General features: G+C 39.6%; 1 protein-coding gene across 1 annotated transcript in view; it reads left to right on the top strand.

Annotated features, from left to right (window-relative positions):
* The first annotated feature begins 3997 nt into the window (after window positions 1–3997).
* myo1ea (myosin IEa) overlaps window positions 3998–25576 on the top strand; it is a 51862-nt gene continuing 30283 nt past the window's right edge. The window contains exons 1-4 of the mRNA XM_040128017.1: window positions 3998–4301; window positions 20350–20493; window positions 21611–21700; window positions 22689–22783. Coding sequence (XP_039983951.1) covers window positions 4299–4301; window positions 20350–20493; window positions 21611–21700; window positions 22689–22783 — 332 coding nt within the window. The 5' untranslated portion in view covers window positions 3998–4298. The remainder of the gene's footprint in view (window positions 4302–20349; window positions 20494–21610; window positions 21701–22688; window positions 22784–25576) is intronic.

Genomic DNA, 25576 nt, shown 5'->3' with positions numbered 1-25576 from the left:
TTTATAAAGAGCCGAGGTCCCGCCCTGCTTCCGGGCTCCGCTGTTGAGCTGTATTTTTGTACCGAGAGTTTCTTTCATCAAAGTTTCTGAAAAGGTGAAACAGGACAGGGAAGACCTCTGCCCATATTCTAACCTAAATTGATATCTACCTCTGTACGTGATAGTAAATACTGATAACTTTGTCATTTGAAAGCTAAAACAACGATAGTTTTGTTAGCGTTCATCCAGTTCAGCAGCCATGGACTACAACTCCCGTGAGACCTTGAAAGACCTAGAGGCTTGCTAGCGTGCGTCATTTTTTTTTTTTAAATAAAATATACTCTTGTCTATAAAGTCTTGTGGAAACAACAGATTTGTATTCACAACACTACAGTTATGTATTTAATTTAGGCATTCGGCACATTTTATCGATAAAACTACAATTTATACACATGGACAGCATGGATGGATTACTGAACAGGGCACGCCCCGGGGCACAAGGGTTTAAGGGGCCCCTGGGCCAGAGCCTCTGTTTGAAAAGACTATTAACGTATCTTAGTGGAAAGTTAATCAGACGACCACAAAGAGATGCAAAACAAAGACAAATAGATACAAAGACAAACAAAATTACTACAAAGAAGCACAACATTTTTTGTGTCTCTTTGTTTTCAGTTTGTGTTTTGCTATATTGTGTCTCTGTCAGTCTGGGTCTTGCACCTATTTAGGAGGGGTTGGGGCCCTTCTATATGTTTGTGCCCAGGCGCACGTTATTGTCTCAAATCCATCTATGAGGTACAGTTATACAACAGAAAGTACCTTAAAGAAACCAATAATTAAAAATGAGCAATAGCAAATTAAGGGCACATAAAGAAAAGTAAATAAGATTTATGTTATGACAATTTATATATGTATCTATATTTCTATCTATCAGTCTATTTCTAACAGCAAGTAATTATTAATTAAAGCTGAATTTGTTTTTCACTAACCCAAATTTAAACCCAAACGACACAACTTTTAAAATTAACAAAATTAACCAGGATTTTTCTACAAAAAAATTTGTTCATTTTATTTGATTTCTAGGCCAAAAAGATAAGCTCAGTATCAAAACAGTATTCTTTAGGTCAAACTTCCAACAGAATTACATTTACCTTACAAATTCTGTGCAGTAGATGGCACTATTGGTTCATTACCAGAGCTTGTTTTGGCTGCATACTGAATAAGATTTAGGCATGCAGGCTATTGGAAAACTGTATTGTTCCAGGAATTCAAGCACTACAGCTATCTACATTAAGTCATAAAACTTGAGTCAAGAGAGACACCAATTTAATTGTTGAAGTGTATGATGATCGGAGTACTCAGTTTGGCACACTCCTTGGATGACAGTAATTATTCTTAAAACACTGAAATACTCATTAGCATCAGTAGTACATTTGCTCATAAACCTTTATGACTTTCTCGTTAGTTTCACAGTGATGCACCCATTTTAAAATGGTAATCAAGACTGTTTTTTTTAAAATAACTATTCTAATCTGGGACAAATTTGAAATCATGTTCACTGAAAAATATCCCAGGCATTTGCAATATTGTTTCAACCATAAACATTCCATACATGAGCCAAGTAACTCATGAGCCAAGTTCTCAAACATACTTTTGTGTTTACATATACCTCAGGAAACTGAGTTTAAGGTACCAGCTTTCCTGCATATTATTTTTTCCCATTTGTGTTGTGTTTAGCACCACAGTAAGGTAACACGTTCAGAAAGCTGACCCAAGAGCAGTTTGAAGTAAAACCGTCTTCACTCAGGTTTAAAGACGGGCTAACGGTCATCAACTCAAAAGCAGTCAGATGAGCTGGCAGACGAGAAAAGAGGCTGGCATTTATACTGGGGCTTGATGGGGTAGTTAGGAGCAGGTGCACAGGCAGGGGCGGGTGATGGATGAAGGAGCATGCTTGTTGGACAGATGGGCAATGGATCGACAGTACTGAAAAGATATGAGGTTAGTATTAGACAGGGACAACAGACTAACCTTAAAAAGTATCAGGATTGTCACTGCTGCCTCACTGCGTTTTAGCACGCACTGCTTTTGTCCAGTCACCCATACCCAAGAACAGTTTTTGCATTTCCAATGTGTTCCTGATGCATATCAACCTGATCTGAAATGTATTAAAAAAAATGACTCAAAAATCAATGTCAGAAATATTTCTTAAGGTACAGATTAATTTACACTTACAACAAAATCCTTTATATTTCAGTGAAAGTTCTGTCTAAAAATACCTTTTCAAAACACATCAGAGAATCTGATGCACTACACACAATGGAAAACTAAATAGTGATTGTCACTAAAAACATTTTTCATTCCCATTGAGTTTTCTGAATACAAGGAAATTGGATTTAATGTTTAGTAGATGTATAGATATCAAGCGTCCTCAAATGACATAGTTTTTGCGTGCTGGAATTACACGTTAAGTACTTTATGCCTAAAATCAAATATAAAGACAAAATGCTAAAGGCATGCCAGGGTGTTAATGATAAACAGGCTCTGTTGAACACTTGCATAGATGTATCACGATGCTCTCGGTAAATGACCTGCTGTGATTGAACATGTAAATCGACAATGCTCCGGCCCAAATTTTTTTTAAAAGTGTTTTCGTAGTTTCTGCCTTTACCTCGCAATGTCCACTGGGTGGCGACAAAACACTGCCCCAACATCGTCACCAAAGCTCCGTGAACCACACCGTATTTATCTTCCATTCATACAGTAGAACAGCTACGTTGGTTTGCTGGTGTCTGTATACGTTGTGGTGAGCAATTCGCATTGTTTTTAATATTCAAATTAGATTAATGTGATTTAAAACCTATCGACTGACAACATGACTGCAGCACACGAACACACGCACACACACACGCACACACACACACACACACACACACACACACACACACACACTCACACCGGGCCAATGTGTCGACTGCTTACAGAGGCAGCCTGTTAGACAGGTTACACCCAGAGAGTCGCCTCACTGCCCAACATCATTTCAAGGCGAGCCTCAGTTCTGGCTGGAGGCTGGATGTGAGAAGTGGATCCCGGTGCCACCCATGCACTTCAAAAGAGATTTGCTGCAGGACATTTGAGTTGCATTTTTATTTGTCTGAAAACGGAGAGAGGGGGGCCGAATTACTGTACAGAATATGGGAACGTCCTTTTCGAAATAATGTAAATTATTAATAGATCATCTGACGTCAGATAGAAGATAAACACTGTTACAATTGAAAGGACCCGAACCGGATATAAACCAGTGATACTGATTCGATGAGTCACTGGGACCCCCCCAGTTGGATATGAAGTGTAAATGGGATTCAGCATGCAGCATGTACAAAGGACATGGCCCTCTGATATTGTTTTTTCAGAAACTTGAATCATTTCGGATACTGCGTAGTGAGTGAAATTGTCACTATTAAATTACATTGTGTACAGTGGTGGAAAGAAACTAAGTACAGTATTCAAGTACTGTACTTGTACTTTACTTGAGTATTTCTATTTTCTTCTACTTTATACCTCTACCCCACTACAGTCCAGAGATAAATATTGTACTGTTTACTAATCCCACTACATTTCTAATTTTAGTTGCTGGTAACTTTGCTGATTCGGATGATTTTTTTTTTTTTTTTTTTAACCACGTAACCGAGTATTTCTACTTTCTGCTCGCGGAAAAGATGTGAGTCCTTTCCCCCACCCTTCACAGTGTAACCTACATCGGTGGAGGTAGTGGAGCTGACAGCACAGACAGTGGGTGAAAAGACAGTTCGTACGTATTGAAGGGGGCTGCTGCCGGGGTGTTTCTGTCCGCTCGCGTTGGAGTCCGCCGCGAGGGAGTCCCAGAGCTGCGCATGCCCAGTGGTTTCCCTCCCAGTAGCTAATGAATATTTAAAAGCCGTTCCGCGCTCAGCGCCCTGTGATTGGACCCTCCGGCTCAGTCGCCCGTGTTGTGCTCCAGAGGCGATTCGCGAGGATCACTGCTCCGTCCGCGAAGTGCCGAGCAGCCCGCTGTTTGAGCACCGCCCCGCCGCTGTCAGTGCAGGACTCGGATCCGACAGGCACGATGGACGGAGGACACCGCTGAGGAGCCGCGTCCTCGCCGCCAGGAGTTTATCGGGAATATCTTCTGTAAACTTGGATTTTGTCCTCTGGCTTTCAGGCGAAACAACCGGACTTTTTTTTTTGTTTTTGTTTGAAACACTTTGAACTTCTCTGAGGTTCACACACAAAGACTGGACTGCGGACAGAGACGACTGCGACTGTTGAATTGAAGACAGAGGATGGTGAGTGATATTGACACTGGATGAGATATTAGGACACTATTTGTCACTATAATCCAAATATTTAAAAATAGACAGTCAACAATTTTCTAAAATGACACTAATTCCAGTTTCTGTAAGTTTCCTTGGCAGATTGCTTGTTGCCTTGTTATTGAAAACCTGAGTAGCACTTCTGCTGGCTGATATTTGTTGGTACTGTGTGTTAATTTGAGATCGATTTTTGGTAGAACTCTCTCGCATTCATCCTTTATCCTGATATTTGTCATATTTACCAGTTGGTAGCAGTCCCTCTGGCAGTCACCGACTGTTTATGGCCGTAGTAGAGGTAATTAGAAGGCACTGGCCCAGAGCTGCCGAATTAGACTTTTCTGAGGGACACCCAGAGAGGGGTCATTTAAGAGAACATCAGTTAGGTCGCGTTATGCGCAGCCCCCTTTCTTAAAAACCGGCTCGTCCTGGAAGAAGAGGCGGCCGGGGAGCGTGTGTCAGGTGGAGTGTGTGTGTGTGTGTGTGTGTGTGTGTGTGTGTGTGTGTGTGTGTGTGTACTGCATGTGTGCAGCTTGTTGTGTGCATGTCCAATTACACGGAGACAGGTTTTTCCTGGTTACTGAATGTCACTCCTGACACGCCTAGCGCTGAAGCTATGGAGGACGGGTTGTGTGGCCTCATCATTGTGTACTGGCAACACTTCCTCAAGTCACTCTCCTCTGTGGCAGATTTCCACAGAGGACACAACTCTTCCACAACTCTGGCTGTTGAACATAATGATACGGCTTTGATGAAGGTTATCAGCATATTCTTATGTGTCTGTCACAATGGGGCTGCTCCTTTCTTATTGGAGACATCACTGTTAACTAAAGGTGCTGTAATTTGCCTCAAGAACGCAATGTATATCATTGTTTGGGGTTTAAATGTACCTTTTTAGGAATATTATGAAAATCCATTTAAGTTAACAGCATAAGCAAACATCCTTCCAATTATCCTCTCTTGAATAATCCAATTTCTACGTGCAGTATGTTTCATGCATTATGGTATCTTAAGACCCGTTGTTATGTCCACATACACGCAAACAATGTCTATTTAAAACAGGTAGGACTGAAAATGATTAGCATCCTGCCATCTTAAGCGTTGTATTGAAGCTGTAGATCGGGTTACCCAGAGAAGAACCTAAAGGACAAAGGTCAGCATAACAGAGCTTTGTACTTGAGCCTTGACAAAAAGATAAAAAGCAAAAAACTTTGTATATTCCTGCAACATTCCTGCTTTAATTCTGCTTTTGTGAAGTTGTAATCACTAACACACTCTGTTAAAGTTGAAATTTTTACTGCGGTGTTTTTGTGTATTGGCCTTATGTGGTTGAGGTAATTTTAGAGTGAACGAACGGGAGCTTTACTGGTCGAAATAATGAAAACCTAATGTCGGTGTTGTCTTTCCAGTTTTTTAGAGAAGGCTAAGCAGAGCATCAGCTCATGTAGAGAGTAGAAGAGAGACAAAACAGTCTGATTGTCATCCTAACTGTCTGGAATAGGAGATACCAGCAGCGCTCACTGGTTCCCTCTCTGCCAGATGCTGAATAGCAAGTCGGTATGACAGCAGATGGTTTGCATTAGTTTCTCGTACAGGGAGGTGCGTACTGAGCAACCCCCCTCTCCCTTCATTTCAAAGCTGGCGCTCCATTTTCAAACCCATCACTGGTGTAGAGATTTGCTCAGGAATTCAAGCCCTCTCTCTGAAAACAGGACGAACACCCATTCTGTGGACCTGGGGAACTCGTTAGGCTTGTCGATGTGGTTTAGTTACACTCACACACTCCTGCTGATCAGTTCCATACGTCTTTGTTACAAAGCTGCAGCTATGCTTTCCCTGCTTTACTGTTTATGATGACGGACCTCATGAGTGTTGACGTATTCTACTGTTGCACTTGTTGTAAATCGCTCTGGATAAGAGAAGTACATAAACTACACATTTTAAATTCAAGTTGTCAGCTACCATCAAGTTTGTGAACTTTGTATCGGTCTGCATATGAGTCGAATCTGGTTTTTCTTCTTTTTCAACTCTTCTTTTTTTCTATTTTTGATGGAAATGTAACATCTCCATAACTAATCTTTGAATTTATTGCAAGCAGATGTTGTAATATTTTTTCCCCCATTTTAGATTTTGTTCGCATGAGTGATGAAAAATGATCTTGCAACAGTAAAAAACTTTTATAGTCTTATACAGTAGAGGTGGACACCACACTCACAATCGTTTACTCTGTCACTTACCTCATTTTCTTAATTGACCAAAATATCTTGTTTTTTGTTCAAACACAGGCATGGAGCCATGCATCTGCTTTCTACTGTGGAACATCTTACAGTTGAACATAATTTTTTAAAGCACCATGTTTTCCCCCCACAGTTCCTCTGTACACATGATGCAAGAGGCTGGATAACTGATATTTTGGTTACGATTGGAGTAATTTCTCCTTTATTTGTTTATTGTTGTACAGTAACTGTCATCTCTGCCAAATTAAACATTAGGGACATAAGACAGTAGTTTTGATTTTGTTTTATCCATAATGAGTTAAACAAAAAGGCCTTTTATTTTTCCACACATAATGGCTAAGCATTATTTCCACGGAAACCAAAGGCTTGATGGGTGTTGCCACTTACAATAAAAGCATATTTTTATATTCATGTTTCATCATTGAGTTGTCAAGTGGTGACATCAACACCTCTAGTATTTTTTGCAACTGTGAAACATGATATTCTGGACCCTGGAAGTGGTGAGGTGAGGAGCACCCAGTGGGTTTTCTAGCCTTGTGACTCAGTTTGTTTACTGTGTCCCCTGGGCAGTGTGTGCAAGCCCCCACCCCCCACCCCCTCCTGTGGCCAAGAGGACCATACAGCTGCACCGTTTGGCTCCGTGTGTATGCTTCAACTTTGTGTTCAAAATGAGTACCAACCAGGGAAGCTCTGTAGTACCCTTTACTCAACGCTGCCGTAGAACTGGTTCTGTAGTCACAGCAACCATATTCTCACAGTAAATGATGAGTAGAACATGCGGCTACTTCAGCTGATCTCCGAAGACCATGCGCAGAGCGACTGAACAGACCGGTGTGTGATGCATTTTCCCATGAAAATGATGATGAACTGGACTCGTTCTTCTCTGGAAAGACAATCAAAGTGTGATGAGTTTGTGTTTGCCACGGCCAAGCAGATAAACACTCCTGTCATACTAGTAGGAGTGAGCTCTGCATCCCAGCAGATGGAATTGTTTGATAAGAGTTAATGAAATATCTTTGGCATTTTAGTGTCGGAGCTGAACATCATTGTCTCTAACAATTTAAAAAGCTGTAGGGCATTAAACTAAATTGTCTTGCTCAGCTGTTATTAGATCATATATTTCCAACTCAATGCCTGAACAGACCACTTCACTTTTACCATAAAAAGGTAATAAAGTAATGGATAAATTAATGTTGTTGTAAATGTCATTTATGACAACATAATGCTGCTGGTACCGCTCCATGCAGTGCCCTTTTGATACTTGTTTCCTTGTTCTTAGATCATAAACCAAGCAGTGTTCTCTCATAGCTGCCTATTTGCATGTATGACTTCCCTCATCATGGACAGGGAACAAGGTCAGACTCTTGCAGCTGTGCTCCGCTTATCCGCTGTAATAGCTTCCCATTGTCACATGCCAGCCAGTGTTTGGCCCCTGACTCAGTGGCTAGCCTCTCACTCTGTCCAATAGAAACCTCATTGGTCTTTATGCTGTCAGTTGTGGTAGGTTTGGCCTGTAGATTGCTATTGTTTAAGCTTACTTCCACACAAAGACACTGTACTGGCACAGGGAATTAAAATGTCTGTTATATCATAAAGAAAAAAAACTGTTGTTTTAATGGTTGAGGTTACAAGATGCTGAATTCTCATACTGAGTGACATTTAAAAAAAAAAATTATTTCTTTTGTAGCTGTTTACTCTGCTGAATTGAACATGGGGGACATGAGTCAGAACGGGATGTCACCTTTGGCTTTGAATTTTTTTTTTTTTTTTTTTTAAATCCAAAACCGATTAAAAAAGGATTTCTTTATTTATCTGAGGGCAGTTGTAAGGTGTTCAAATGGATATCTTACACTGATGCATAATTTTGGCATAGACAATCTAGGAAAAAACTCACAGGACTGTAGACAGTGATCAATGGTGAACAAGCTGAGTTAAAGCTTTTTAAAGGTTTGTCAGCTGTTTTATAGAAAGACATGAAGTAACTGACTGGAAACAAAGTCAAAATTAGCTGGTTTGAATTAGTTGTCTTTTCTGGCACATGTCCCATGGTAGGGCTGAGTCAGTGCATTTCTCACTGCGGAATCACGCAGTGCCTGGAGCCTCAAAATAGTATCCTCTTGAACTTGATGTTATTTTCATTCATAAACACTAGTTTTACAATGTATTATACACAGTCACCAGGCCAGCTAAATATAATGTAAGAGTACAAATTAGCATTAATAGAGGGGAAATTGCAAAAAGCTAAACTCATTTCCAATCAGTTTAGATTCCTGTTGTAGTTGAATGACAGAGACCACATGATCTTTTTCTTTAGCTATGTTTATTACTTGGCTGGTTACTCCTTGTCATGCTGTACTCCGTAACAAAGATATCAATATGGGTAGTCACTGTACTGTAATGGTATTATGTAATCACTTTTATTCTCCATGTGGATTTCTCTTTTTGTGAATATAATATCACTAACAGGCCAAAACAGATATTGACTTGGATATGATCGGTGTTGGGTTTGGCTGCTCCCGTTGGATTCCTGACATTATTGACAGATGTGGTTACTTACAGCAGCTAGGGTCACAATAAAATTAATAAAACTAAACACATGTACAAAATAAAAATGCCTTTTTGTTCTTGGACCTTTTGGTGTTAAACTTCTTCCTTGTGTGAATTCCAACTGGGTAATATGTACCATGCAGTATAAAAAGCCCTTAATGGGATATTCACCAGCTTCATTTTCTGACGATCTGATTGAAATGGGCTGCCTGTTGTTGAAATTACTTTTACTTTTTTTGTTAACTGTGATGAACAGCAGGATGTATTTACTACTGCAAAATATACTTAACATGGCAGTAAACAAATATAGATTTATGGGGCGTTTAATTGTACTTAAATTCTCGGTCTCGAAACCTTGTTATTGTTAATATAAGACAGATAAATGACTGATATGATGACAAAGAATCAAATCAATCTGAAGGAAGAACATTTTCATGCGCTTGTTGTTTTAAGTCACCTACAGATGTGTTCAGGATGAACACATCTGCAAGTGACTTACAACACCTACAAGTGTTTTATTTAACACTTTTAGTACTGGTCTTTAATGAGGCATATTACAGTATACATTAGCAACCACTGCAGGCTGGTGCTCCATTCACCACATACTGGGACGCAGCACCCTGATTTTCTTTTTTTGTGTGCTGTCAGCACATGAATTAAACAGCTGAGTCATTCTTTTAGCTACATTATTACTGTGTTCACTTTGGTGGAGCTGATAAACTCAACGTCATTAAAGTCCCATTCATCATATGCATGGATGACACCCTTTCACCCAATGAACCTGCAGCAGAAAGCACTAATGTGCTTGTTGTCGCAGTCCTAAATACGTAGTCTGAAGTTGTTTTTATTTTTGTTTCGGATTCTGTAAGAAAGATTAACAACAGTGCTGTCATGCTGCTCTACCACAGTTCTTCTTGATCTCTTTTATAGAGCTTCCTATAGTGGCAGAAGAAGTGTTGTTTACTGAAACCACATAGTGTCAGGAAAATGCATTCTTGCTGTTAGGTTAAAGCAGAGGGTTGACCTTGTCTGACCTTCAGCGACCCTTCTCACAGCAACATGAGGCACCCTTGACCAGTGTTAGCAGTTAAGTCTGTAACCGCACTGTACTCAAGATCCGAACAGTTTTTTCAGAGATACACCTCTGTTTTCTGACTGAATCCTGGAGGTTTATCTGTTTTAATAGAGATAATAGATTTCCCAAAAACAGATGCAAGGCTTCTGTTCCCTGTACAGCCACTCTGATTCAGCTGGAGACCTTTTGGAGACAATGACTTTTATAATCTCAGCTGTTTGATAATGTGAGCTGCTAGCTTCTTACTGCCGATACTAGAGGACCTTTTCTGTCCATGGTACATTATGAAATGTTGTTTATGCTTGCTTATTATGTAGTCAAAGATAAGCAAGGCCTGATATGATATTATCAGAGCCATGGTTGGTGAAATTTTACTTGAAATGATTTCTTAACTAAATGCTAGATTTTGTTGTTATCAGCTCAGGTTATTTGTCAAAATTTAGATTTGATGAGTCTGTGGTTCTCTGTTTACCTTCTAAGAAGTGAAGTGCTGAAATAATTCATGAGCTGCAGGAAACACAGAAAGCCATGCCGGGTTTGGTGCCATTTTACCAAACCAAGTGCTGCTTTGATGTTATACATGATTCACTCTGTCAAGCTTCTCCTCCCGCCTCAGTTTTAGATTAAAAGAGTGCAACTTGTGTCTAAAATGTATTTGCATGTATTCAGTTGCTACAAGAGAAGATGCTGGTTTGGATTTCATTGATTGAGACTTGAGAATGCAGCCCTGTTGTGGCACAAGGCATGGCTATGATTGAGATTCCACTGTAGATGGTTTGTTTACATTCGACCACTTCTGAGGCTTCTTTCAAAACTAAATACAGCAATTTGTGATATGTCTCTTGTCTAGGGTTTTAGCTGAGTTCCACCCTTACCCACATTTTCTTTTTTATTATATTTTATTAGCAGCCCTGTTGCAGTGCTGTCCATTTGTAGACGCTGATTGAGTTTGAGACGTTAAGAATAAGCAGCTCTCAAGTTTCCACAGTTTTACTATACTTGGATAAATAGAAGTGCTGACACTGTAAAGCTGACACTTTGCATAAATCAGTCTGAGATGTGTTAAAAGTCATCCAGTGTCTGTTTAAACTTGATCATTATGTCCTCTTTCTCTGGGTGAGACGGTGCTCAGCCCTGCCCTGGAGGCACAGCATTGTAACATCATAACAACCAGTCATTTCTCATGTCACCAGATCCTACAGAATAATTATTTTCATTTTTGCCTTGAATGTGACCTCCCGCAGATCAGATCCATAAAAGTCTGAGGTAACAAGACATGGGCAAGGCCTATTGGTTGCATTGTTTATTGTGGTGTCCCAATTACATGCAAATGATCAAGTCACCATTCAAGGTATCAAGTGCAAAGATGCCAAGAGAACTTGTGGTCTCTATTCACCACTGCCTTCTACTGTATATGCAGATGTTGACCATTAAAAGGAAGAAGTTTAAGTTCACATTTCCATAAATTTCATATTTCCTGTGAATGCACAATTTCAAATGGCTTTGGTTCCAAGCCTTTGCATTGGTAAGAAGTTATTATAACCAGGATATGACATTTATTGTCTGGTCAGAGCTGTTTTGACAACACAATCCTTCACAAAAGGATTTGGATTGGATCACTGTATTGACTGCTTTGCTGCCCCTCTGTGTGTGTTGAAGTCACTCAGGCACATCCACACACAGAGCCACTGGCATTGTGGCTGTGGTTTTGGGTTGAAAGGGGAATGTCACCCATTTCAAGACTTCAAATATTGTTATTTCTGTGTCCCAGTCAATGTGTGTGAATTCTTAGAGCTCTTTCTTTAAGTTAGATGTCTTTGTGTACACAGTGAACATGTGCTGTCGTCTGAGACATCACAGTGGTTCCACATCACTGTGGAGCCATGAGGTGCTAAAAGTAAGTTAGCTTAGGTTTTCTAGGCATGTTAACAGGTATTAACCAAAATTCAAACTTAGTTTGGGTGCAAGAAATCACACAAAAATGTTATGGCTCCACAAATTCAGAGCCTAGTTCACTGTCTCCTGAACAGTGCCAGATTTTATATCCCGGTGCCATCAAGAATTTAAAGGCCAGTTTCTAGCTCAAGGTAAGGTACTGCTGTGATAACAAGCATCAGTTGGGCTTTCACATGGAAATACAGAGAATTTCCTTTTAAAGAGTAAATTAGCAGTCAAAAAAGAAAGTGGTTGTACCAACGTTTGGCCACACACCAGTCAGTGATGTCACGCCAGGTTTTTGCCTGGGATGGATGTGCTTGAATCAGGACTTAGTTCCCAGTGCAATGAAATATTGATATTGAAGATGATGGTTCACCACATATTGTTTTCTTTTCAGTATCATTATTCTCCAATTTTATGATTCAACTTTCTGGGGATTTCTGTGGAAAGCAGAGCAATTGATTGACATTGATTGTCAGTGATATTCAGAAATAAAAGAAAGATGTTTAAAAGACAGCAGTTAATCAACATCGTTTAATATGAATTTTGGCAGTAGTAACACAACGTGCATTGGCTTTTACAAAAAAAGCTTTCGTTGTCTTGAACTCAGAAGCACCAGGACTTGGATTTAAAGTGGGGGGTAATAAGACAAAATGTAAATCTACACATATAAAACTACTTCTTACTCAAGTGCTACCAGAGTTTCAACCTCATTAACAGTTTCAGTTTAGAGAGAGTTGTGCAGCAACAGTTTTCTGCTCTGTGTAATTCAATGGGGATTTACTCTTTAATCAAGTTCCAGCCTCATCTGTAGTTTTTAGTTTTCAGCATCACTTTAGAGGAAGAAGCTTGTGTGTGTGTGTGTGTGTGTGTGTGTGTGTGTGTGTGTGTGTGTGTGTGTGTGTGTGTGTGTGTGTGTGTGTGTGTGTGTGTGTGTGTGTGTGTGTGTGAGAGAATGGGATGTTCATTAAGGTCAGACACTACACACACACACACACACATACACACTGCTTCTTCTGCTGAGGTTCTACTCTGTTTCTCATCATTGTTTATCTTCCCCTTTTACCTTGGAAAGGCCAACCATCTTGGTCAGCAGTTTTATCAGCATCTGGCCTGATTACACACAGTGAGTGATCTTGGACAAAGTGCAAACGCAAGCAACAGAGACCAGGTGGAAATACTGTTTAGTTTAGATTAAATCAAATATGTTTTGGATTCCAACAAGAGGGGAAAAATCTGTCAAAATCAGCCCACACATTATTGCTGTGAATGTGTGTTGGAGCTATTCCCTGACTTCTTTTGGCACAGTTTAGGAGTGGACAATCTTGGGAGCAATTATAGCCCTTTTAGTGATTTGAAATAGTCTCCATTGGTCGTACTAGACTGGTGAATGGCATGAATGGTTGTCTTTCTCTGTGTCGGCCCTGTGATTGACTAACGACGTGTCCAGGGTGTACCCCGCCTCTCTCCCGATGTCAACCATGATTGGCTCTAGCCAACGTACATCCCTCAAGGATAAGCAGGTATGGCTAATGGATGGATAGTAGTGCCAGAGAAAAAGAATGACTCATGACACAAATATCCAATTCTTACTGTTTGATCAGTGTTTGTATGTTTAAGACAGTATACTGCAAATAATATACATATACCTATACCTATACCTATGCTCTATATCTGTTTATGTATATATATGTATGTGTATGTATGTATACATATACATATGGTTCTTTGCAGTTTACCATTTTATGAAGCATACCGTATTTTTTTTAGATTGCTCTTGGTTCATTTTGGTATAGCAGTGAACTTGCAGTGGGTTCAGCCTTTTTTGAGATTGGTAATCTGTCAAAGCAGACACATTTTTTGTGCCCTTTTTTGATACAATAGATACCATATGGCTGCGTGATAATGCAGTAGTGAGCAGGGATTGTTTTGAAATGTAACCCTTGTCGCTGCATTCAAGGAAGCTCAGAAATCTGACAGTTAGAGTGTTAACTTTACAAAGCATTGCATTTGCAGGGTTTCCGGGTTTTTGGATTGTTGGAAAAGAAAAGCCAGGGAGACAAACAATAAGTGAACTAGAACATCATGAAATGATGGTGAATGTGACGATGTGAATTTGGTTGTCATGTGTTAAAAAGGTTGATCTGAGGTTGGAGGGCAAACTTTCCCAGAAATGTTTGACCCTATTACTGAGGATTAGTTTTTTGCAGTACATCACTGTGTGACAATTATGTATTTTTTTCAAACAAAACAAAGCTGACTCAGTGTTCACTATGATGGATTAACCTTATGAAAATGGCTCTCAATAGCATAAAGAATACATGATTGACAGTTAATGGGTTAAAACATGCAAAACCACTGGTATGGTGCATGAACCCTGAGTGAAGAAGCAATTTTTGTCCTTTCTTCAACATTTAGATGCACAAACCAGTAAGAGTTGAAGTCAAATAAGTCAAAATTGAGTCAAATAAGTAATTTTGACACTGTAAAAACCGCAGATATATTCACATATTAAATGGAAATGTAAAGGTTCTTCTTTATTATGTTCTCCAAACCTTTGACATCATCAGAGAACAGTAATGACCTGTGTATCCATGTTGTCTAGTGTTTGACACAGACTGTGTAATAGTAAGACCTGCTAGTCATTTTGGGAGTGACAGCAGATTTCCAGTCTGGTGTTTTTAATTTTGATAGTGGGGTGACCCTTTTGTCAGAATTTGGACCACAGATTCTCACATAAAACCCATTACGAAAACTACAAAATGTACATATAAATGAGAGCATTTATAAAATCCTTTTTTAGGTTACCCAAATAAAACAAAAACAAAATGAATTTCATAGGGCCGAGAGTCTCTCTGGAAACTCTTTGGACTCGTTCACCATGACTAGAATGATCCTTAAATGGTGCTTTAATTTGTGAGACATGTTTACCAAATTAGATTATTTGGATCTTTGTCCTTGGCTCCTTCACCAGCAGCCTTTTCATCGCACACTGTCTAGCGAGTTCTGATAATAATTTGGAAATATCTATCACATCGGAATCAGTGCTGCTGGCCAGTTATGCAGTGCCCTACATCTGTGGCCATCTGTAAATGGAGCTTTATCCTCTCTTTGACCACCACTTAATATTTACCTAAAGGACCAAACGTGGAGATGAAATTTGAGATTTAAAGACCTTAATGGAAACTGAGAAACGGTAAAACATTGCTATTCAGACACTAGTGAATATGAGAAATAAATTACCTGTGTAAGGTCTGATTTTGTTTTTTTTTTTTTCAGGTTATTATTTTTTTCACAATCAACCCAACCAGAAAAACACGTTCTGTATGTGTATATCGTCAAAGCTATCTTTTTTTTAAAATTGTCCCTATGAAAAGACATAACATTTTAAGACAGCACTGACTTTAGGTAAAGAAAGCTCTTACATGGCGGCACCACTCATCTAATACTTGAGGGCTTATCACACCATGGGGTCTCTACCACTGCAGTCTGTTCCAGTAAGAAATCAAAGTCATATCTGCTGAAATGCTTGGTGGGGCATTTTCCTGTAGTCACATTCAGTACATGACCTAAATGTCTGCCTTGTAGACCTGAAAAGGGTGTGTTTTTAAGCTAGATTTAGCTTCAGAGGCTTCAATTAATATATCCTGCAGTTTGTACTTTGCTTCATTAAAAATGCCTTTTTCAAATCTGAAGGTGACAAACAGGAGAGTTAACATGTTTCCGCACAGAAACCCAACCTGTTTGTGGGACAAGTAAGCCCTCAGTCGTTTAAATATTTGACCAATATTCGATTTACTTTCACCGCTTGTGGTGAGCTTTACATATTTTTCCTCAGGCGTTTGCTTGTATCGAAGCTGTGCGATTTCTCCAGACTTTTGGTACAGAGTGATTAACGACTTTAGTTGCTTCTTATTTTAGAAGAGAGGAATTCGTTCTCATGGCTTTTATCCAGACTTGCCTCAGAGGGCAGAGCAGAAACGTAGTCCTAACATATGGCGGACTGTGTGTCAAACCCTGGTGTGGAAAAGGAGAACGACAAAGAAGGGAGAAATGAGGGGAAAAGTGCCGCTTATGATACTGAATCAAACCCAGCCATTTCCTGTAGCCTGAGCCGGAGCTGCTCAGCACTCTCCATATATGGTAATGGTATTTGCATGAAGGGAAAGCATGGGCTTATGGATCAGGACTGGTGTTGAAATTCCTTTGTATTAATTTCTGGGAAAAGGTTTTGTCCTGAAGTTTTTATTTTGGGTGATCTGATTTAATTCCTGAAGAAGAAACAAATCAAGACAAAGCTGTCTTCTCCGATTATTTTTATATACTTCTATTAATAACTGTTGTTATGATATTCGTCAAACTATCATATATTTAGATCTTCTTATCACCATGTTTCCGTGATGTCAGATGCTCATTTCTTTACTGTGTCTGTTTGTTGCTAAGCTCAAAAGAAAGTCTGTGGTTCCATGGCGATGGCGTCGTTATGGCCACCACAGACACCAGTTGCGCCAGATGTCCCCTGTGTGTGTGTGTGTGTTTGCATGTGTGTGTGTGTGTGTGTGTGTGTGTGTGTGTGTGTGTGTGTGTGTGTGTGTGTTTGTGTTTGCACTCTTACCTCCGCCACAGACCTACAGTAATTCAGGTTTCCTTTAATCCAAGCAGTAGAGATTTCTTGTCATGAAACATTGCAAGACAGCTAAATGTGTGAATGTAGATCCCATGAAATCTGCATTCATTTTTTATGGTACAGATAAAGTTACATTCGGTGGAGGATTACTGGTTTAAAATGGAAGGACTTTAGTCAGCTAAACACTTTCATCTCCCTGAGCACTTGAATGTGAATAAATGAAGTTTCTTGTTCTGCTTTATCTGCCTGTAAATTTAACTGTTAAAGTTATTTGCTGTAATACAAACTGCTGCTGTTTAGTTTTTAATACAATGGAAAGTGTGTGTGTTGTCAGCTGTTGTTCTGCCAAACCAATATATCCAGTTTCCCTTATAGGCATTAATAAAGTTGTACTGTATGATTATACAACAGCTGCATACTGTAGCAAATCCTCAGAAAATACTTGTAGGGGAAGTGACCCCCCACCCCCCCACCCCACCACTCCAACATCCATACTATATTTGACCCATACTCTAACGACCTTCAACCCCTGGTTGCCCTGGTGCTGCAGCAGCAGAGGAGTGTGGTTGTTTCAGGCACCACCCAGATGTTTTTGTGTGTATGTGTGCAGCCCTCCTTCCCGGTGCAGCTACTCCCTTAGTCCGCTCCTGTAAGTGCAAATATTTTCTTACTCCTCTTGCCTCATTAAACAAGTCCTAAGTCAAATCGCATGAAAGAATCTTCAGAATATTTGACATTTACCTCCTACATCTCCATCTTATTACCTCTCCCTTCTTGAATCTGCACACTTAAATTCCAGACATAGCAGAGAGAGGCTAAATATAGCATGTTCAATTGTTTTGACTTTGTGGTTGGGCCAGCTCACTCTTAGCTTTAGACTTTTGGAGAAAAAGTTTTCATCTGTTTTCATCCGCCAGTGTACTACTTTTAATAAGTAGGTGGCAGCAAAAGGATACCTAGTAATTGGCTGAATGAAAAGAACGCTGGTTGATATAAAGAACAGTAAATACAGGGTTCTGGTTTAACTGGTTCTGGACATCACTGAGGCCCAGTCAGCCCCTCAGAGGACAAAGTAAACTCAAATGAACACAAATCTGTTTTGAAAGATCGGCTTCACCTTGTTGTTGAACATCTTACCGTATATTCTGAGTAGGTTTTGGGATTTTCTTGCATGATAGTGCCCTAAAACCACACGGAAGGCAGCTCTCACTGGCCCTTGGAATTTGCTCTACATCCACATCCACAATCTTCAGAAACAAACACTTTTTCATTTTGCCTGAAACTATCTTATTACACTTAAATAACACTTTATATTTGCCCAATATTATAAGTGATGTACTTAATTTACTTGATATTGTCATTCTGTGCTCCATTTTGTAACTCTACTTTCTCTACTTCTGTCTGCTCCGTATAAGCAACACCTATTGAATGTCTGTTCATCCTGAACGAGGGATTTCTTTTCCGTGGCTCTTCTTGAGGTTTTTTTAAGGAGTTTTTCCTTATCTGGATGGAGGGTTGTCGTAAGTGTCGTAATTGGTACAGATAACTGGTAGAGCCCTCAAAGACAATTTTATGATTTTGGCTTACAGGAGCAAAATTGTCTTGAATTGAAGACAGATTTTTAGTCTGCCCACTTTGTGTTTTCTACAAAACACTAGATGGTACAGCGAGCGTTCACGTATGGTTGTGAGTTTTTGGCCTGTTTCTCTTTGTGTCATTTTCCTTCACGTCAATAAATTTGTTCCTTTTGACTTGCCGAGACTCCCTGACATCACCCAGTCATCGCTGCTAAGGGAGGAAGGAAGTCAGCATCTCCCTCTGCCGCACCAAAAAAGCTGTAAAACATGTTAATGGGTGTGATCTGGAGAATTAATCAAGCTATAATTTGCTGCTTCCCTCCTGGGGAAAAATACCCACTGAATTAGGCTTAAAAGCTGTTAACATTCCTCGCCATCTCCCATGCTATGACTGAGTCTGTAAAGTGGTTTTAATTTTGTTGTTGTAAAGAATAAAGTCACCCTGGAGGATATTAAAAGTTTGCTGGCCCTCCTCCTTCATTTAGTAATTTAAAGTTAATTACTATAAGCACAATGACACTGCTTTATTCTGTACTGTAGTGTTACTTTGTGGTCCTTGATATTTACCAAGGTTTTGTCTTTTACTCTTTTTGTTTATAGTTGTTTCTAGTGTAAGGGACACTGTATTTATTGGCTTTTACTCACAGTTTTTGGTGTTTTATGAGTGATTTCTTTTTTTCAGTCAACTACTAAAGATTAGTGAAAGTTAAAACATACAGTAGGAGACTAGAATACAGTTGAACTTTAAAGTGCATTTTTAGACATTACAAACAGCAGTTGAGAAAAAAATTAGACCTTTCGATCAAATCACATGATCTTCTTCAGCAAATGGTCTGTATCCAGTTGTAATTAAATTGTAGATGTTCACATTTCTATTATCCGAGCGCTTTAAGGAAATTTTGGCTTGACTTCAGAAAAAGTAGTTCAGTAACAGTTGTAGTAGTTTTGAGTAGTAGCTGCGGCTACTAAAGGAATCTTCCATCGTGAGATATTTTACTCAACTGCTGATGAGTCATGAATTTCGGACCTAGGTTTTTAAGCCAACATGGACAAGAAGCTCATTAAATGTGCTGAAAAAATTGCAAAAAAAAGATTGTGATATGATTGAAAGCTCCAGAGCAACTACTAAATAACAGAAAACAGTTGATTAATATTCATTGTAATATAAAAAACTATTAAACCCCGAAAACTAGAAAACAAGATTGCCTTTAATTTAGGGTTATTTAAGAATGAAAAATATAGATAAATGTTATGTTTTTAAAAACATATCTATATGCTTGATACATGAAGTACAGTATCTTGCTGTAGAAGTTTTTCTGAAGGAATTTTTTTTTTTCCTTTGACGGTATTGTTTAAATTGCCTCTCAGCTCCTTCCTCTTCCCACACTTCCTCACTAAAGAGAGAGGAAGTCAAGAGTTAACTTGTGTGTTGACTAATGTTCTGACTTCTCTCTGTGGCTTTGAGTGGTTCTCCATCCAGGAGAAAGAGGCTCACTCCTCAGAGCACATTGTGACCCTCGTCCACAGTAGCCAGACAACACTGACTCATAGCGCATGATGAATGACCTCAGTTCTCCGGAGACTCACTCAGCTAAAACAAAAACAAGAATGTAGGGTGAAACCATATTGCTAGGATGTGGATAAAAGTTGGGTCAGAGCATCTTTAGCACTTGAACAAATAACACAAAGCACTTCTGGGAATCTGACTTTGCACTATTTCAAAGTAAACATGGCTCATCATGTTGTTGGGATCAGAAAATGTGCACATGTTGAGGTTTTTGATAATGATAATAACCATTTTTCCCTTGGCTTTCATTTTGTCCGATTATCTCAACAGTGTGATGAAACCACACTACCTCGGCCTCTGAGTGTGGGCCCTGAGTGTGCATTATGACCACAGTTCATTAATGTAGCACACAGCCTCTGTGTGAACTTGGTGTCAGACTCTTGAGTCACCTACGCCATCTCATTGTGTCTTTTATCAGCCAACTAACAAGTGTACATTGTATGTGTTTTGTTGCAGGGGAGCCGGGGGCACTACCGGTACCACTGGCAGAGCCACAATGTCAAACACAGCGGAGTGGATGACATGGTGCTGCTCAGCAAGATCAATGAGGATGCCATCGTGGACAACCTCAAGAAGAGATACATGGATGACTACATCTTTGTATCCTTTGCTCACAATCGCAGCTCACACCCAGGTGAGAGATAGCTGAGTCCGATCTCATCTGGGCTATTTCCAGAAGAGCTGAATGGTCATTCGCAGTGACATAGTAGCAGTGAGTAATAGGTCAGTGTTGGAAGTTGACGCCTTCCCCCTGAGACTCTGCTTTGAGCAGGGGGCAAAGGGCCTCTCTGTTCATACCTCCACCCAGACCTCTAGCTCCTGCTCCTTCACCTATGTCAGATTTACTCTAGTTTTGTCTCACTGTGGTGCAAAATGTGAACAAAATGGTGTGAGGAAGGGCAGATTGCATAATGGAGAAATCTTTTTGAATCAGAGCATTTCTGCATTTTTTTAATCGTGGTAGTGATTTAAAGTCGTGGGCTGAGACCTATCATTTTCATATAGATCATCACTCAAAAGCTTGGTTTAGGTTTTTTAAGTACGGCTGTGGCTACGCGCACACAGACACACACACATAAGCTGTTCATGACGTGAAATGAGTTGATGAATGAATGAATAACCCCTTTGAAAAGCAATGCTGAGCTTTCTCAAGGCAACTCATTACATAAACTTCATCCATGCACTGGCAGTGCTCAGGATTATGAAGTTTAGTAAATGCTGGCAGTTTTAGGTTCGACAGCTCTGAGTCAGGCCTTTGATTTGGGTCAATAAATAGCCGTAACTGTGAGAGGTCTCCCTTCCAAGCCTGTGAGTCGCTGTAGGCCACCCACAATAGCAGCTTTATTTGCCTTGAGCGGCATTTTGGCTTCAGGGCATAAAACCTCACAGTGTTACATCGCCGGTCTATTCTCTGATATTTGTTAATACTGGATACTTATTTAGTCTCAGGCCTGATCACTAAATACTCCACTACTGCACTGTTGCACACTCTGTAGACGTCATGGCAGCCTAAGATTAAGTAATTTCATTCCTATACAGTTTCCTAATCACGTTGTAAATATTTAACATAGATGTTTTGAAACTCTGTTGCAATTAAACATTTTCTCATTTATACACAACGTTTGCACTTCAAGTATGACGTGATTTTAATGTGCTGTTTTTTCTTTTATGATTTGTTCGTTTTCACTGTATGATCCTTAATACATAATTTTATCAGACATACATTGGTCCTGTGCTCATCTCCATCAACCCCTTCAAGCAGATGCCATACTTTGGGGAAAAAGAAATTGAGATGTATCAGGGTGCAGTAAGTAGAATTCAATCTTTTCTTAAAGGACATATGATACTATATGACTTATAAACACATTTTAGAATTATTGATATGTCCTTGAAGTGCCTGGGGGTTTAAGGTGGCAACAGTCTGAAGGACAAAGCTTTTTAAATGAAAAACTGGTTAGATGCAGTGCGAACTTTCCAGCAGATTGGCGAGAATATTGATGTCAGAAACTTGACTCAACCATTGAGAAGGCTTGGCAGCACCTTCACAGGACAGCCTGTTCAAGTCTGCCTTCTCTTGGCCAGCGTGCAGAGAGTGGGCTTGTCTCCTTAAGCCGCGAGCACACTTGAAGACTTTTAAAAGCCTGACTGACTGTGAAAACACTCAGCGTCACACATGCCAAATTTAACAGTTTGGCAGATTATAGATGTCCATAAGTGCACTGGGTTCAGATTTGCAAAGTGTACCAGCTCAAAATAAAGGGGAAAATTCAGATTTGTTCAGAATAATTTGAAATAATCAGGACGGTGCTGACTGTGTTGCTCATTTGGAGGGCAACAGATTTGGCAATGGTAACAAGTCCTATTTTGCGGAGATCAGTGCAGACTTTTCACAGTCTTGCTAATAAGTCATCATGGCCAAAATGCAGTTTGTGTATAAATTACTCTGCATTTCTGTTGTCAACAAATACAAAGAAAAGACCAAAATCAACCGTGTGTTGATCTTTCTCTCAATACTTTGACTTCCCTACCTGTCTCTTTGAAAAGATTCACTTTTGGGCAATGCAGTTTTTTTAGCAAATGTTACTCAAACAGGAGTAAACAGTGCATTTGTTGAAGAGTTTTTTTCAGGGGCACAAGTGAGTATTTACATGAGATTGGTTGACAATAAGAAAAATATAGAATATTGCCAGACTTCAATGTGTTTCTGGGTTAAATTTTGGATTGACAGCCTCCACCGAGTTTTAAAAAGCTATTTAACCACTAATTTTAATGAAATTATTTTGTCAAACTCTCAGGCTCAGTATGAGAACCCTCCTCACATCTATGCACTGGCAGATAACATGTACAGAAACATGATGATTGACCGTGAGAACCAGTGTGTCATCATCAGGTAAGACTTTAAACACATTTCATTCTCCGCCTTCTTTACACATCATGAACAGATGACATGTGACAGCCAAAATACGTAACAGCATTTTATGAAATTCTCTATTTAATATGATAGCTCCCAAATTGATTGAATGTTCAGTTTGTCACTTCACCCCTTGTGTCAGTGAGTCAAATCTCTAAATGTGCAGGATGGGAGAGAGTGCGACAAAGATACTGGAGATGGTAATCTGTGAAATGTGATCTGTGAGATGTTCTAATAAAGCTGAACTGCTGCTAAGCCTGTGCAGGTCATGATAATGGATGGGAGGGGAAAAGGAGAACAGACCAAACAGGTTCAACCACATCGTTTGGTACAGCTGACTGACTGAGAGTGACAGGTGTCTTTGGTGTTTTTCCATCGCATCATTTTCAGCTTTGGTGAGATGCAAAGTAAGGAAGAAACGTGCTGATGCCCATACACGAAAACAATGTGCAGTTCACAGCTGGATCTGGCCTCTGGTAACTCAGGATGTGGGATGGAAGCAAAGCAGCTGTTACAGCGGATATTTTTGAAGAACTCCCTGGTTTAAAAAAAAAAAAAAAAAAAAACAGGAGGAACACCTGCATGATCCTTGGTCCAGAATCACTCTCTCCCTATATTTGGGGAATTTTTAGGTTCTTTTACAGTCTGTTTGGGTTTGTTGGTGAATGTTTTCTGGGCTACAAAGCTGCAGAGACAAAAGTGTGGTGTCATGATTGGGGCTTTATCCTATGGTCCAGTCACCTGAGCAGCATGGTTACTATAGTGCTTACCTCATGATGAATGACCCCTGCTTCAGCACTTTCGCCTGTTGTTTGGACAGCCAGCAGTTGCTAGTTCAGTTTCCCACATAAAGGCACTGAGGTGGATTTTGTGATCGACTAAATCAGCAAACAAAAGCATGGAAGTGGTTTTATGATGAACCAGGTCTCAGCAAACAAAGGCTGTTGCGAACTGCTGGCCAGGCAGTGTGGTCAGCATCAGCCTGGGCTAGTGCTTTTTCACATTTACTTAAGAAAATGTGTGGATTAACCGTAAGGGAAATTCAGGATGAAGTGGTTGAGTTAGTTAGCACCTGACTGATGTGACTATCCCCAGAAATCTCGATCAGATATTAAAAGATAGAATAGGAGCAGTTATGTTATGTTGGTGTTATCAGTTTGGCACTCCCCATCAAACTATTAGATGAAATCAGGCCCGTGATGCCTTACAGAGGTTCAACCAAAACTTTTTTCATTTGAGAACCAGCCGCTTCACATCTGCTCCCAGCACAAATAAGACCAGGGTCCTGTCAAGATAAATATTTTTTTATGTTCCCCCAAGGAGGCTTAAATTTCAATCTTTCTGTCAGCATGTCACCCAAACAACAGCTCCTTAATCCTATAAAAAAGCAGGTTTTAACAGTGTTGGCTGGCTTATTACCAGGACTCCTTTTTATTTTCTTTTTTTAAGGATCATCCAGACATGGCTGTGTCTTTCTTTTCATAGGCGCCAACAAATCTGGGTGCTGTTATAATTAGACCAGTTTTAAAAAGGACAGTGTGTATTGAGAAATTGCCAAGATCCCTTTAATCTTTGAAAAATACAGGTTTAGTCACAGGTTGTTACTTATAGTATCCTACAGTATATACTGTATTTAAGTGTATGTTGCATTTATTTCAGGCTTTTTTATTTAATTGTACCTACAATTTCCTGCCTAAATTGATCTGCTATATTATTGCCACATGAAACATTCGTGTCTATGGCTTTTGACTCTCTGCTGATGTTACTTTGGTTTGAAATTGGAAAACTTCCAAGATAACTACATCCGAGTTTAACAAATCAATCTGCCACCGATATAGGAAAAAAACAATTTGGATGTCGATCAGCCAGATAATTAAAAAAGGATGCATTATATTGTTTTGCTGAAATAAACAAAGCGCAAGTAATATGGCCCATCTTGCTCTTTATATCTCAGTAAGAGCAATTTTCACTCACTAATTTTTAACCTGAATTATTTTATGTATGTATAACAAAATAATCTAAGTTATGATTTAAATTCAAAGGTACACTTACTAGCTTTTGACTTTTAAACACATCTCATTGCCTTCTTTCGGACGATGAATTGAGTCTATCTCATTTCACAGATTTAATGTCCCCCTACAGCAGTTGCATGTGATTTTGTACACCACTCCAGTCTTTTTCTCCCTCTTCTCGAAGTAGCTGAGGACAGCGAATGAAGTGTTTTAGGCTGAATGGACGATTGATTATGCTGCTTTGACACTGCCCACTCAACAGTTCAGACACGGTATTGTACCAGCAGTCAGATGTCTGACTCCTGTTGGCTTGACCAAACAGTAGATCAGAAACCAAGGCATGTCAGCAAACACCAAACTTAAGCATGTGTGTAAAACAATAATAAAAGGAGGTGAGGGCAGACTGCCTCAACCAATCTGCTCTTTGCTTCTTAAAATCTGCTGAAATAAAAAACTGCTTTCACAACACAACCACAGGTATAGCTTCAGAAGCACAAACTCTTTCGGTTGATTGGTTGATTTTGTTCATTTCAAGTTTTGTCCATTTATTTGAAATTTAAAAAGATTTTCAATTCCCCACCTCCATCCTCTTCTATGGGACTGTTGAATTGAGCCTTAAGACAGGCTCCCGTAGGTTGAATACAAGAGGAAGTTGATTTTTTTTTTAAGGTGTGGTGCATAAAACGCTCTCACATTATCAAAGAAGAAATCCTAAGAGTCTACTTGAACACACTGTACATGCAATTTTAACTAGTTTTGT

This window comes from Xiphias gladius, chromosome 1 (assembly GCF_016859285.1).
Source record: "Xiphias gladius isolate SHS-SW01 ecotype Sanya breed wild chromosome 1, ASM1685928v1, whole genome shotgun sequence".
NCBI lineage: Eukaryota > Metazoa > Chordata > Actinopteri > Istiophoriformes > Xiphiidae > Xiphias > Xiphias gladius.
The sequence above is the reverse complement of the archived record's forward strand: the minus strand, read 5'-3'. Positions and strand labels throughout refer to the sequence as shown.